Source organism: Lotus japonicus, chromosome 4, assembly GCF_012489685.1.
Source record: "Lotus japonicus ecotype B-129 chromosome 4, LjGifu_v1.2".
NCBI classification, from domain to species: Eukaryota; Viridiplantae; Streptophyta; class Magnoliopsida; order Fabales; family Fabaceae; genus Lotus; species Lotus japonicus.
In genome coordinates, this window is record NC_080044.1 from 60,297,649 (window position 1) to 60,311,708 (window position 14,060).

Genomic DNA, 14,060 nt, shown 5'->3' on the forward strand with positions numbered 1-14,060 from the left:
ATTTTTCTGCTTTTCGTCTACTTTGTATCGGTTAGCCAACGCCAACCGACCTAAATTAGTATCGGTGTTAGGGGCGACCCTAATTGTTGACACTAAATACACACTAACACTTTGTTATACTGATTCATCATATGACCTACTTTCCATTCAATTCACCCAACCAATCATTACATTCCTCGTTTAATTCATTGAACTGACATACACACTATGGCCCTTGTGCACGGTGTGGAGGCGAAGGTCTAACAAAATAGATCATATGGTGAGAGATTCTTAGAGTAGAGTGAGATACATGACAAACAAAGATTAGTAGATGTTCTAGTCGGCTCAGATGACCACAAGTCCAATAGTATCTCGGCTACAATTAAGAGCATGGTTGTGTAAGTATTGAGAAAAATGTGATGGGATACATTTGGTGCTTTGAAAAATTGTGCATGGAAAAGTGTGTTAACCACTTTCAAAGCTTAACCAAACATACTCAAAGTGAAACACCATGTTGGTTGACCAAGATGACTAATATGAGAGACATCTCGTACAAAGAACATCCGAGCAGGTGCAACTGAATTGATTAAACAAGACATCATGAGGTTAGATGAAGATAACCACCATCTTGAAGGTCTTTCACTAAGAATTCACAAAGGCATTGATTCGCAAGAATAACAACCACAATGTCTATAAATACATGTTTGGTTGTTCATATGCACATGCATTACTCGTTTTGCTAAGTAACTATACTGTTCTACTATGACTTCGATATTTTGTATATTTCCTCTCATATTGACTTGAGCGTCGAAGTATCATTGCAAATACCTACACCGTCGTGTCAACGCTTCTCCGTTGTGCTGAGAGATTCTTCCAAAATCATGCAACACCATAGGAGGAAAGGAGATTATGCTAGTCTAAATATAGGAAAAACATTAGTGATTAGGGAAACATCCTGCATTATCCTCATTTATGGAACAAAAAAAAAAGAAAAAAAGTAGGAGCGAAATAATGTCAATGAGCTTTGCAACATTATTTAAAAAAAAATGTGACTTACTAGATTGGTCAATCCACACTACTTTTGCATTAAACGCGATGGTGCATGTCAATCCACCCTAGTTTCCATGTGGCTTTGTTTTAACAAGTTAGCGTGTTGACTCTCGTTTTGTCATCACTATCCACCACCACCAATACCCTTCATCATTTTCGTTGTTGCTTGATATTGAACAATCCCTAATCTGAGAGAGACCCAACTCTCCCTAAACCCCAATTTCAAAAAGAATACCAAGATATCTTAAAATTCTCTAACCACTTTTATTTATAGGCTAAATGTCTCAATAATATTCTAACTAATTCACTAATTCTAACTGGTAATAATGGATTCTACACTACACTACACTCATATGGTAATAGAAAACCCTAAGCTTGAAGCGTATGGGTATCACGGTGTGCTGCAAGAAAGAAATATTGACCTTGTGCAAAACTCTAACCATGATTCACAGAAAAAAAAAAAAAAAAAAAAGTGATTAAAATGGAGAATGGAGATTAGGAGGGAAAATGAGGGAGTGTACGTATTACGTTACCTGTGAATGTGATTGCAGTAGTGTAGTGTTGTCGAGTGGACGAAAGGATTTGGAGTCAGTGTGTTATAATGAAGCGTTGTACAACCGAATAAGTTTCGAGTATAGTGAAAATTATATTAGGGGAACAAATGCCTTCTTTACGCGGGATTTCAGAGATCATAATCAATACATTATAACTAATTCCATGAGGAATTAGATTATCATAATCTACAATATATGGTAGAGAAAAAGATGTGTGAATGAATCATAATCCTCCACCATCTAGTGGCGGAGCTTGCGCGAAATATTTAAGGGGGCCATCATAAGTAAAACATATAATTTTTTATCATGCATTAATTTTTTTTAAGTGTAGTCTCAACAAAAAATTAACTTTAAAAATAAAAATTTAATTTTATGCACTTTTAGGTTAAGTTAAAAATTTCAAAAAGTTCATAAATATACTATCTATATAATATTTGGGAGCCCTCATAATCCAAGCATAAATGCATGTAATTATGAGCGCTCTACACTATGGTTTAATTTTGTTTTAACACTATCAAGTGTGGTGGTTAACTCTTCTCATCTTTTAGCCATGAGGTTGCGAGTTCGATTATCATCCATAGGGGTAGAGTGCATATTGCTATCAATGTGGGCATCCTGAGCAATCACTTATGTATTAGCTATACTAAAAGAATATGTTAATATTTGCAATTGAGTATGCACCTCATTATCGATTACGAGCTTGAAAATAGTAGAAAAATATGGATGAACTCAAACGTGAAGATTAAATATGAGAGTATATTATGTTTAAGTAAAAGACCAAAAAGGTTGAACACACATTTAAACTAAACTAAATTTCAAACCCACACATACTTCTATACATTACAAAATTTTCTAAAATATCTTAGGAGGGCCAATGCCATTATGTCCCTTCAATCCTTCGCCACTGCCACCATCACATCTAAACATAATCTACGTCAATAGTTGTTTAATTATCTTAGAGAAGGGCTAGTAATACTTCCTTTGACTTTTGATCGATTAAAATTTATGTAGGTTCGGTAGGAATTGAAAGTAAAACTATATAATATAATGGACTTACATGAATTTTGACCGATGTTAAAAAGAGAGTGTTAGGAAGACAATGTCAAATAGGTAAATAGATAGCATCTCCCATTATCTTATCTAGAAAATTTTACTGTTTTAATGCACTTGGGCTGTTGGGCAGCATCTAGTCATCTAAATCTTGTCGACTGAATGAAATCTAGGATTAAAGCCGTCCACTTGGCATTACTTTCTCCCAATCACTTGACCCCACGTCACCACCACAGGTATGCCCAAGGTTTTCAGAAACAAAAAGTGCTGCTGCCTGCGACAAAGGGAAAGGTTAGAATCAAATGAAACAAGGCAGCACAAAAAGAAAAGAAAAAGCAGAAAATCAATTCTAATTGAGGCCACAAGAACTTGTGGCTCAAAATACAAACCCCCATCTGACGTGGCACCCCACTCTTGTGTTAACCGGATCAAAATCCTATTCGGCGTGCTTCCACTCACAATTCCATTCACCTTCTTATACACACACAACAACAAACAAACACAGACAACCAAAATCCGCAGCAAACTCCTCACCTTCTCTCACTAAATCCGCAAGAATTGCAAGTTCAAAGTTTCTGATAATCTATGCAGCAAGTAAGAGACCCTGCTATTAGGCTCTTCGGCCAGAAGATTTCCCGGACCGAAGATGCCGACGACACTGGTTTTTCCGGCGCCGGTTGCATCAATATTGACAAAGAAGAAGAACAACAACAATACAGAGACGGTGGTGGTGGAATTGGACAAAACCCAGAAGAGGAGAAAGACCCAATTGATAATGAGGTATGCTTAGTTCGAAAGTTTATTTTTTTTTCCTTTACAATTCCAAAAGCTGTCGATTTTTCTGGTTGAGATTTTAGGTATTGCTAAGAAATTGGAGTGAATTTTATTTTCTCAGCTCAAACACAATCAAATCAAGTTTTCATCATATTCTGATTTTGCTGATCATGATTTGTTTTGTTGAACATGTTGATGTTTTTAGTACTGATTACAATAATCTACAAACAATTTCAGACTAATATGTCCAAGGAACATGAATATTTGTTTCTTTTCACATGAACTAGCTTTTTTCCTTAAAAACTGTCTGGTGCTGCTTTTCTAGGGTATAGTCGTACTCCTACCCAAATCTATCTGAATAATCTACTATATATGGTAATATGGCTACAAAGATCTTAGTTTCCCTTTTGTGCCTTTATCCGGAATTCAAAAATTAAAATAATTTTAGCTAAATTATCTAAAACGTTTCTTGAATGCCTGAATCCATTCTTTAGGACTAATAGCATATTTGGATTAGCTTATTTTTCATCAAAATCAATTCTGTCATTCAGAAGCTACTAGTAAAAGCTTTTCACGATAGTTAAATTTTGGCTTTAGAATCATTTGTAGAAGAATTCCCAAACATGTTATAAGAAAATTGTGAATTTTTATATGTATCTTGGTTTTGTTTTTGCAATTCTGTGGTATTTTGATTTCAGTATTTGCTAACCAAAACATTATGTCAAATTACTAGGATTCAGGATCTGAAAATGGTAATGAGAAAGAGCAAGAAGCTGATCTTCCTCCTGCAAATGAAGAAGAGACCAAGAACTCGAGCACCTCACCAGGGGCGGTTGTGAACCCAGAAACACCTTCCATAGAAGAAGAAACTGCAAAATCAAAAAGTGAACAAAGCGATCCAGCCCAGTCACAAGAGAAAACAACACTGAAGAAGCCAGATAAAGTGATACCATGTCCCCGTTGCAACAGCATGGATACAAAATTCTGCTACTACAATAACTACAACGTCAACCAGCCACGTTATTTCTGCAAGGCCTGCCAGAGATACTGGACTTCAGGCGGCACCATGAGGAACGTTCCAGTGGGAGCAGGGCGAAGAAAGAACAAGAACTCTTCCTCACATTTTGGCCACATCAGTATCTCTGAGGCTCTTCAAGCAGCTAGAATTGATGCCCATGATGGAACAACTCACCTCCCTGCTTTGAAAACCAATGGTAGAGTCCTCAGTTTTGGATTAGATGGACCTATTTGTGACTCCATGACATCTGTCCTAAATCTTGGAGAGAACAAGGTCCTGAATCAAACCCTTCCCGTTCCTTGCAAAAGTCGGGAAAATGGTGATGACTGCTCAAGTGCAACATCTTCCATTACTGTTTCAAGTTCCGTGGGAGAAAGTAACAAAAGTTCCATCCAAAACAATGGTTTCATTCCTCAACTTCCATGCATTCCTAGTGTTCCTTGGCCTTATTATACCTGGAACACTACTTCAGTTCCCTCACCTGCTATGTGTCCTTCAGGATTTCTCTATCCTGCTGCATTTTGGAACTGCAGCATGCCAGGGAATTGGAATGTTCCATGGTTTCCATCAAATCCATCTACTTCAAACCCAAACTCTCCAAGCTCAGGTCCAAATTCTCCAACTCTGGGGAAGCACTCTAGGGATGTTGATGATGTGAGTGAAAAGGACTCTTTGCAAAATGAAGAACCATCAAAGCAGAGAAACGGGTCTGTTTTGACTCCGAAAACATTAAGAATTGATGACCCGAATGAAGCTGCAAAGAGTTCTATATGGGCAACTCTAGGAATCAAGAATGAGTCACTCAGTGGTGGAAGCATGTTTAAGGCCTTCAAATCAACAAAGGGTGATGAAAAGAACCATGTAGACTCTTCAGTGTTGCGGGCTAACCCTGCAGCATTGTCAAGATCCCTTAACTTTCATGAGAACTCCTGAATAGGAGAGTTCTTGTGAGTTGGGGACAATTTTGGTCTTTCCCTTCATTAGAATAGGTTCTTTTAATGTACTTAGTTTGATGAGTTTGAATTCATGTACATTTGTTAATATTTTTGGAAGTGTATTTTACTAGAGATGGAAAAAATCTTTACTATGAATAAATCTCCAGCGAGGTTGTACATGTTTTGGTACGCCATAGAAAAATGAATTTTTCTTTGAGTAGTACACTATCTGGCTCTCTCCCTCTTCTGAACAACATACTGTGTGTTTCTTTGTTTAAATGTTCTTTCACATGGGCAATTATAGTAGTGTGTTTGTACATGTTCTTTTCATCTTTGGAGTTTTTTAAACATCAAACAGGCTAAGGGGTATCTCTTTTCTACAAAGAGTCCATCAGACATGTAAATGTATGTTTGGATACACCATGAAAAATCACGGCAAAATTATGGTAAACCGCCACAGAAGCTAAGGGAAGTTATTTATGCATGCGTGACTTTACGCACTGTATGAAGATAAGCACAAGATGCAACTATGAAGTAATGTATAGTTGATAATACTCTTGTCATGCTCATACATGTCTTGTTTTGATATGCTGTCAAATAATAAGCTTTTGAATGATAAAAGTTAGTATTGTTTGTCCTTATCTCCTGCAAAGTTATTCCCTTAAATGGGAGGCAAGGCTATGCAAGGAAGGGTGGCATCCTGAGGGCAAACATTCAGGACCTGTGATGTGGGGACTTTTGTGAATTGAGAGGATAAACTTGAACATTAAGGACCTGAAATGCTAATAGCTTACAACCACATCTTATTAGAAGTGACAAGTTATAATTTCAGAGTAATTATTTCTTAAATTCTGTATAAATATTGAAACAAAACATGCCCTTAGTAGCTTTCCATCTCTACACCAAGGAATCAAGTTCCATCAATTTTTCTAATATTGTTTTTATCTTTTTACTTGTTTTTTTTTCAGATTTTAAATGTTAATACTTCAGACAATTACATATAGTTAAAAATTGAATAATTATTTGGGGGCAGGTTTTAAATTGCAATTGCAGTTGATGTTACATTACAGAAAAATACGAGTTGATGTGACCGCAATTGTTGTCTTCATGACAATGCAATGCAATGACTTTAAAATCCGTTACCTTCCGGCTGCAATTGAGGTTGCGGACTACAATTGGAAAGCATAGGGGGTGGGGGCACATCACTGTTGGCCTGGCACGTGTCCTGTATCAATCACACGCACAAGAAAACATCAAGATATTTTCTCGGCTTCAAGCTAACCCAAGCCACACTTAGGCTTTGTTTGGTTGGGTGGAAGGAAAGTGGGAAGAAAAGAAAACACGGAAACCGATGGATGAATTAAGACTACACCTTAGTCTTAATTCACTCCTGTGTTTTCTTTCCTTCCCATTTTCCTTCCACCCAACCAAACATAGCCTTACATTATAAGATGAGTTGTGAAGCACCTATATCCTAAAACATAGCATGTGGATATCCTATTACGTATCTCTTGGCACCCAACTTTTGACTTTTCATCCATTTTCCCTTTTGCCCTTTACCACTGGTACAAGCAGAAAGCAACCCGTCATCTCTTCTCCACCATATGCCCATGTCGATGCCAAAAACTCAATTATTAAGGGAACCAAAACAATCAAGACGGTTTGTTGGAAGTAAGCATCCTCATTCATCACCAATTTATAGCAATGGACAAGTTTTAAAAAGTGTTTTTAGTTCTCACCTTACTTTTCTGTTTTTTTTATCCCCTTAAAATTACTATTTCTAAATTTTAAAAAATTACTAAAATAATTATTAGGGTTCAAATATTTTTAGTTCATGTAAATTTGAAAAAAATTGATTTTGATCCATCTAGAAAATTCATTAGTTTTGTTCCCTCTACTATAAAAAATATCACCATTTACTCCCTGCAATTTAAACATCATTTTTAAGTGATGATGTGGCTCACGAAAGTCTAAGTCTACAATATCTTGTGTCCTTCAAAGCTAATCGGACAACTTGAATGACACTTTAGGTGACAAATGACTAGGCATTAATGGTATTATCAATACTAAAATATTAGAAAAGTTAGTCGGGTTTGTGGTGGCAAAACCCCTAGTAAAATAAAGAAAACAAAGAGCCGATAGACATAGAATGAAATAGTGGCGGTTAAGCCGCCACTAATGTACAAAGAAAGCAAATGAAAGCATTTTTTTTTTAAAAACATTCCGTACAGGTCACCCTTTAGATGCCGTCAGATTCGGGATTTAGTCACAGTTAAGTCTCCCCATTCCTCTTCTAAAGTGTATTGTGTGGGGGTCGAACCCGAGAACTCTTCCCACACACTCAGCATGCGTTGCCAGATTCATAAGCACTTTGAACGTCACTTATCTATAAGTCCTAAATGTAATTAATTTCTAATTAAATTTAAAAAATTATTGATTTAAAGAAAAATGTAAGTCATAGTAGTAGTATCATTTAAGATTCAGATTTTGAAGACAAATAAAAATAATAAACGTATAATCAATTAATTTTATAGATACTTACTTCATTAAAAAAATATTATCATTTTGTTTTCAAATGATTTTAAAATTTTAGTTAAATAGAAAATTAACAAATTGATTAAATTTCTTTAAGTTTAAGTTTTAGTGGAGATTTACGTTCAAAAAAATAGTTTTAGTGGAGATTTCAAAAAAAAAAATTTAAAGTGTTAGTGGCGGTTCAAACCATTAGTATATTTTTCTCTGTTCATTCGAGGCGGTTGAAAACCCCTCTATTTGCTTTCCTTGCGCATTAGTGGACTGGCCCTTAATATTGAAGTGCGTATAACTATAACTAAACACCCAAGAGGTAGGGTTGATATATATATATATTTTTTGGTATATAGGTAGGGTTGATATGATACTATGGTGTGACCCGGGAAGATATGAAAAAATGTACGCTAAAAAAAGTACACAAAACTCACTTTTCAAATAAGTGATCCTTGATAAGTGATCCTTATGTTCAAAAAAAAAAAAAAGTGATCCTTGATAACTGTAGAGTTTTTGGGAAAGACTGAAAGAGAGAGTAAGCACAGTCAACCAAATTTGGATCGTCTCCGGCCGCTGCACAGCAGTGTGAAAACATAAGTTTAACAATAAAGCAATTAATTGTTCTCTCACTTTAAATCAATCATTGCCTTTAAATATAAATATTAAGGGGTGAGATTTTGCTGCATGGTGTTGGAGAAAACACTTGCAGGAGAGGATCCAATTTGATAGTCAACCAATGTTATCGCTTTCTTTGCAATTTAAACTGTGTACAAATGGAGCCCTAGAAGATTTGTGAGTGTGAATAGCTACAACAAGGTCCATCATCCAACCCCCATATGGGAAATTAACTACCAATAAAATGATATGGATTAAAATGTTCACTGAATTCTACATCCCCCAGAATCTGGTCCATGCCGTACATTGCCATAAGCTGACAATTCCAGAAGATCCATATCACGACCTGTAATGCATCCAATATTCCCATCAACAAATTTTCAATTACTACTAATAGATAATATAATCATTATATTCATACCTGAAACCCTGCAATAAGAACTCTTCTGCATCAGGTCAGCTCTTGAGATCTCTGTTCGGTTACCCTTTGCTCGATTAACTGTTGCCTGGAAAAATCATGGATAGAACTTCCATCAGTGCAAGAGAAATAATATAAGGAAACAGAGAAAAAGAGAGGAATTATTTCAACACCAAATGACATTAATGCCAACTGGCCAACTATTGTGAGACTCATCCCTAGAGATTAGAGTCTGAAAGTCATACAAAATAGTGTACTAGAAGAAACAGAACGATATCTCTGTCGTTTTGAGTAATTTTAAAATTCTAAATGCTTGTATCCAACTGAGTAAATGTATCACTTTTTTAGAACCAGCTGAATAAATGTTCTCACTATTAATCCAACAACAAGCCTGTTTCACCCTGCTGCTAGCTCTGGTAAAACAATACATCCAAGTCTCTTACAAGAAAATTCTATAACACAATGCTAAAAAAGTGGTTCTTTATAATAAAAAGCTCTACTTTGGAACCTTACAACAACAAAAAAACAAGCCTTTCTCACTATGAGTAAAGATGCCTGAGAATGAATTCACAAACGTGTGTATGATTATCTACTTACTAATCCAAACAACAATGAATACATCAAATTATTGGTATCAATTTGGTATATCAGGGTAAGTCTCAGTAGAGATATGTTTGGATTTAATGAATCACATGTACATGATTATCAAGAAAAGGCACCTAGTAAAGCACATTATACAACAAAATGCATTACAAAAGCCCCTTGCTGCCTACAACACAGTTCCTTCTACTAATGGAAACAGAGAAATGGAGGGAAACTAAGAAACCTTACCTGTAATACTTGACAGTTTTCCAGTGTGCTTTGTCCCCCCTGAAGAATAAGCAAAAAGTAAATCAAAACCAGCATGAGTTGGTAACTCAAATACTCAATGATGCCATGATGCTCTCTTGGTAACATTCAAATGCCTGGTAACATTCAAAAATCTTCTAGATGAAGGGGCAATTAAGAAATGAATTGTTTGAACATTGATAATTCCCCAAACCTTCTGGAATTAGAAATTTTTCCTAAAAAATGACTAGGACATGGGGTTCAGAGAATCACATATTCACATCAATGTGGGGATAACAATATATGCAAGGAAAAACAATTCAGAGAGACAAAACAAATGGAACTAAAAAGTGGTAACATTAAGCAACAGTTAAAAATTGAATTCTACTATTTAGGTATTGAAATGGGGATAAAACACAAACCTTGGAGTACGGAACAATGTGATCATAGTCATGGCAGAGACAACCAGGGCAACCTACGAGCTTGCGAAAGATAGTATTGCCGAGGGGGTCCCTGCGCCATCGATCAGGGTCTCGTCCTTTGATCTTGTCAGCTTTCTCCCAGCATTTCTGCTTGACACTGTGTGGGAAGCTTCGAGGGTTAGGGTTTGGGTGGGTATAGTCGTCGAAGAGAGCGACTGGGTCGTCGTCGAGGAGAGTGGCGGATGGTGAGGTGCTTCGTTTGGGTGAAGAAGATAGCTTGGATGAAGTCGTTGCTGAACGGTCTTTCAGCGGCGAGGTTGGCCTTCTTCTTCGCCTCCTTTCGGTTGTGCTGCTGCTACTCCGGCCGGCGGCGTTACCAGCGCCACTCATTTGGATTGGTGTTTTCTTTATCCGATGTCAAATAAAATTTGCATAAAGGAGTATTTCACTTTGTACTCTATATTCCCTCCTCCGTTCCTATTTAACTGTCTATGAAGGGAAGAAACACATATTAAGGAGTGCAATTAATTTTGTTGGCTTTCATAAAAGTAGTAATAGTTTTTCATTTTTACCCATTAGATTACATTTTATCTTTCTTCATTTATTGTTCTGATAAGGGTATTAGTTGTAAAAACATCATTTAATATTCTCTTGAAATGCTAAATGGACACTTAAATAGAAACAAATTATTTTTCTCAAAGTGGACAGATAAATAGGAACGGAGGGAGTAAGATTAATATTTCTTTTTTTTTAGTATGTCGAAGAAAATAGAATAAAAGTAATTAAATTATTAAAAAAATGGGAAGTGGGATATTTTAAATGGTTAAATAAGTTTTTTTCTAAAAGTAAAATAAGTGAGTTTAGAAAAAAGTTATTAGTTGTGGCCTGAAAATAAATGGAGCTTAGTTGACTTTGTAAGTTTCGAAGGTGGTAAAGAAGTTGTGTGGAGGGCTGTTTCGGGTTTCATGCCTGTTCGAACCGAGCTTCGCAAGAGAGGTTTAAATGTGGATCCATTATGCTCATGGTGTGGGATTGAGGAGGAATCAATTCCTCATATGTTGCTCGAGTGCTTCTGTATTAGGAGGGTTTGGTTTGCTGTTTTGGGTGTTCATGTGATAGGGGCAACATCTTTTCATGCATCGGTGTTGCAAATATTGGAGGGGGTGGGGGCTGAGATGGTGTCCAGGTTCTTCACGACAGTGTATGCTATTTGGGAGGCCAGAAACGCCTGCGTTTTTTAGGATAGGGAGCTGTCCATTGGTGCGATTATAGACCGTGTGCGTGCATTGGAGGCGCTGCCACGTCCAACGGTTCTTCCACGTTCGTCTATGCACACCGGGGTTGCTACATGGAACCGGCCTGCAGCTGGGTGGATTAAGGTGAATTTCGACGCTTCTGTTCGACGTTCCATGGCGGGGTTTGATATGGTGGCGCGGGATGAGGAGGGTCTGATCCTTGCAGCAGCGACTTTAGCTCCTGTGATGATGCAATCAGCAGGTTTGGCATAGGCACTTTGTCTGAGATGGGTGATGAGTCTTGCTCTAGAGCTTGATTTCATCAATGTTTGTTTTGAGACGGATTCTCTTCAGCTTTTCCAGTGGTGGAGGCGCCACAGCAGAGGATGCTCTTATCAAGATTTAATTATTTCTGATTGTCGTTCTTTAGTTTCATCTTTTACTCAGATGGATCTTTTGTTTGTTCGTCGTTCCGGCAATACTGCCGCTGACTTTTTAGCCCGGGGAGCCTCCTCTTTTGCTGTTTGGATAGAGGAAGGCCCTCCTGGTCTTGACACTTTTGTTGCTTCTGATGCTTTGGCTTCGATGCCAACTTGATTTTATATATTTGAACCACTTTCAAAAAAGTTTCGAAGGTGATGTAGCAAGCTTACATGTAATTTTTTAGGGGTTTGTTAACTTGCTCCCACTGGATTTTGTGAAGGAGTAAGTTAACAACCAACACCTTTTCTTTTAGACAAAAAAACCAAGCTTTCTCTTCTTAAAACTAACTTTAAGCGAAGGCTATTTATGTAATTTACTTTTAAAATTTTAAATTAAAAAACTTCATTTCTCTCTCATCATTTAATTTCATCCATCTTCTTCCCCAAACCTGTATTTTTCAAGCTTCTATTTCTTCTTCTCCATACCATAGTCATTGGAATGGGTTGTTCTAAAAAACCCGAGAGAGGGAGAGCAACCTTTTATTCATGGGAAATAATGAATCATTCCCATTTTCTTTCTTTTTTCCATTAAAGTAGGATTTTTCTCACAACCAGTTTTCTGTTGCTTTACCTTTTTTTTCTTTTCGTGTTTCCATTATTTGGTCTTGGGGGTTGATTTCCTGCATGATTGGTGGGTTAAAATATTCACGGAACCAGATTGGTGGCACGTTGTTTATGGTGATTTTGTTGCAGAGAAAGACAAAGCACTTTGCAGAGAAGCAAAAGAATAGAAGTTGAAGAAAGAGAAAAATAAAGAAAGTGATAAATGTGGAGAGAGAAAATTTTAAATTTTGAAATTGAATGAAGGTTTGGGTATTGAAAATTACCAAAAACCCACATTTAAAATATTTTTAAACAAAAAAAGTGGGGGCAATTTTAGTCCAAAAGAAAAGGTGTTGGTTGTTAACTTACTCCTTCACAAAATCCAATGGGAGTAAGTTAACAAACCCCAATTTTTTATTAATATTTATTTGTTTTACACGTGTATAATTATTAGTTAATTAAATGCATCAATTAACAAAGAAAAATTACAAAAATACTCTAAATTATCTAAATTCATAAGTGTCTTTTCATCATTGTGAATCTTCTTCATCCTTCTCACTCCAACACCCCAAATAATAAACCTCAACCCATATCAAGTCACCTCCCCAACCTATAAACTCATGAGCCAACTCATAAATATATCACCAACCCATAAACTCAAACCCCAAGACTCACCACTCCAAGTCTCCAACCCATAAATCCAAACCATAAACCCTAATCCCCGCCATTGAGCCAACTTAGAAACTCATCAGCCACCTCACCCAACTCATAACTTCTCTCAACATTCGTCTCATGGGACACTCGTTTCAAAATAGAAACACTCAATCATTTTCATTAAAAATAACAATCACGAAGACCTTGTTACACGATGAAAGAATGAAAAGCAAGAACCATAAAAATGAAAAAGCAATAATATGGTCACTATTTCTTCCTCCACAAATGTGAGGGAGAGACCATTTTCAATAGGGTTTTGGCGAATGAGCAAGCAACAACAACGAACGAGCAATGATACAACAAACGAGCAATGATACCACCTTCTTATTGTGTCATGAAGGGGGCTAGCTTGGTGGCATTGAGGTATTTCCACACGCCGCAATAGGTTAACAAAAAATAGCATCAAGGCACTGAAATTGTGGGTCTTATCTCTAATATACTCTCCTTAACTCATTCACTTACGTGATTTTAAATTCACACTTGATTTCTCAACATTCTCCCCCTAAAGTGTAACTTATCACTTATGACTCAACATTGTGAGTTACCTCGTCTTATTTAACAGTTGGATCACTGTCCATCAAACGTGAGTTGCCACCACGACATTGCCATTAGCGGAAGATTTCGGTCACCAGGGTCGCACACTCAGCTATGATGCAGTGATTAGGGACACCAGAGTCGCACAATCAACTCTGATACCATTGTTGGGTTATGAGGAAAGTACATAGGCCTTTTCGCACACCATATTGGACTAATTGAGAAGACTAACAAGAGATACACACAACATCTTTACTCAAAACCTCAATGCATCAAGTGTATAAGTCATCTCGCTTACAAACTGTTAAACACTTCTCACCCACACCAACACCCCCCTTTCAACATATTCCCATATCCTTTTTTTTATAATATATTTGTATTTT

At 36.8% G+C, this 14,060-nt stretch overlaps 2 protein-coding genes across 2 annotated transcripts; one reads left to right on the forward strand and one right to left on the reverse strand.

Moving 5' to 3' along the window:
• The first annotated feature begins 3,078 nt into the window (after positions 1 to 3,078).
• LOC130714028 (cyclic dof factor 1-like) lies at positions 3,079 to 5,539 on the forward strand. The gene is made up of 2 exons (XM_057563877.1): positions 3,079 to 3,413; positions 4,141 to 5,539. Exons 1-2 carry the CDS (start codon positions 3,219 to 3,221, stop codon positions 5,356 to 5,358), a joined length of 1,413 nt encoding a protein of 470 aa, XP_057419860.1. The 5' UTR covers positions 3,079 to 3,218; the 3' UTR covers positions 5,359 to 5,539.
• Positions 5,540 to 8,576: 3,037 nt separating this feature from the next.
• On the reverse strand, positions 8,577 to 10,634 carry LOC130715463 (uncharacterized). Its single transcript, XM_057565568.1, has 4 exons — positions 10,170 to 10,634; positions 9,751 to 9,789; positions 8,923 to 9,007; positions 8,577 to 8,847 (listed from the first exon to the last, which is right to left on the reverse strand). Exons 1-4 carry the CDS (start codon positions 10,557 to 10,559, stop codon positions 8,765 to 8,767), a joined length of 597 nt encoding a protein of 198 aa, XP_057421551.1. The 5' UTR covers positions 10,560 to 10,634; the 3' UTR covers positions 8,577 to 8,764.
• Between the last annotated feature and the right edge of the window lie 3,426 nt (positions 10,635 to 14,060).

Coding starts and splice junctions, on each gene's coding strand:
- LOC130714028 (XM_057563877.1), top strand. CDS start 3,219: ATGCAGCAAGTAAGAGACCCTGCTATTAGGCTCTTCGGCCAGAAGATT. Junction 3,414..4,140: donor AAGACCCAATTGATAATGAG/GTATGCTTAGTT, acceptor TCAAATTACTAG/GATTCAGGATCTGAAAATGG.
- LOC130715463 (XM_057565568.1), bottom strand. CDS start 10,559: ATGAGTGGCGCTGGTAACGCCGCCGGCCGGAGTAGCAGCAGCACAACC. Junction 9,008..9,750: donor AAAACTGTCAAGTATTACAG/GTAAGGTTTCTT, acceptor TGATTTTTCCAG/GCAACAGTTAATCGAGCAAA. Junction 8,848..8,922: donor TTCTTATTGCAGGGTTTCAG/GTATGAATATAA, acceptor GATGCATTACAG/GTCGTGATATGGATCTTCTG.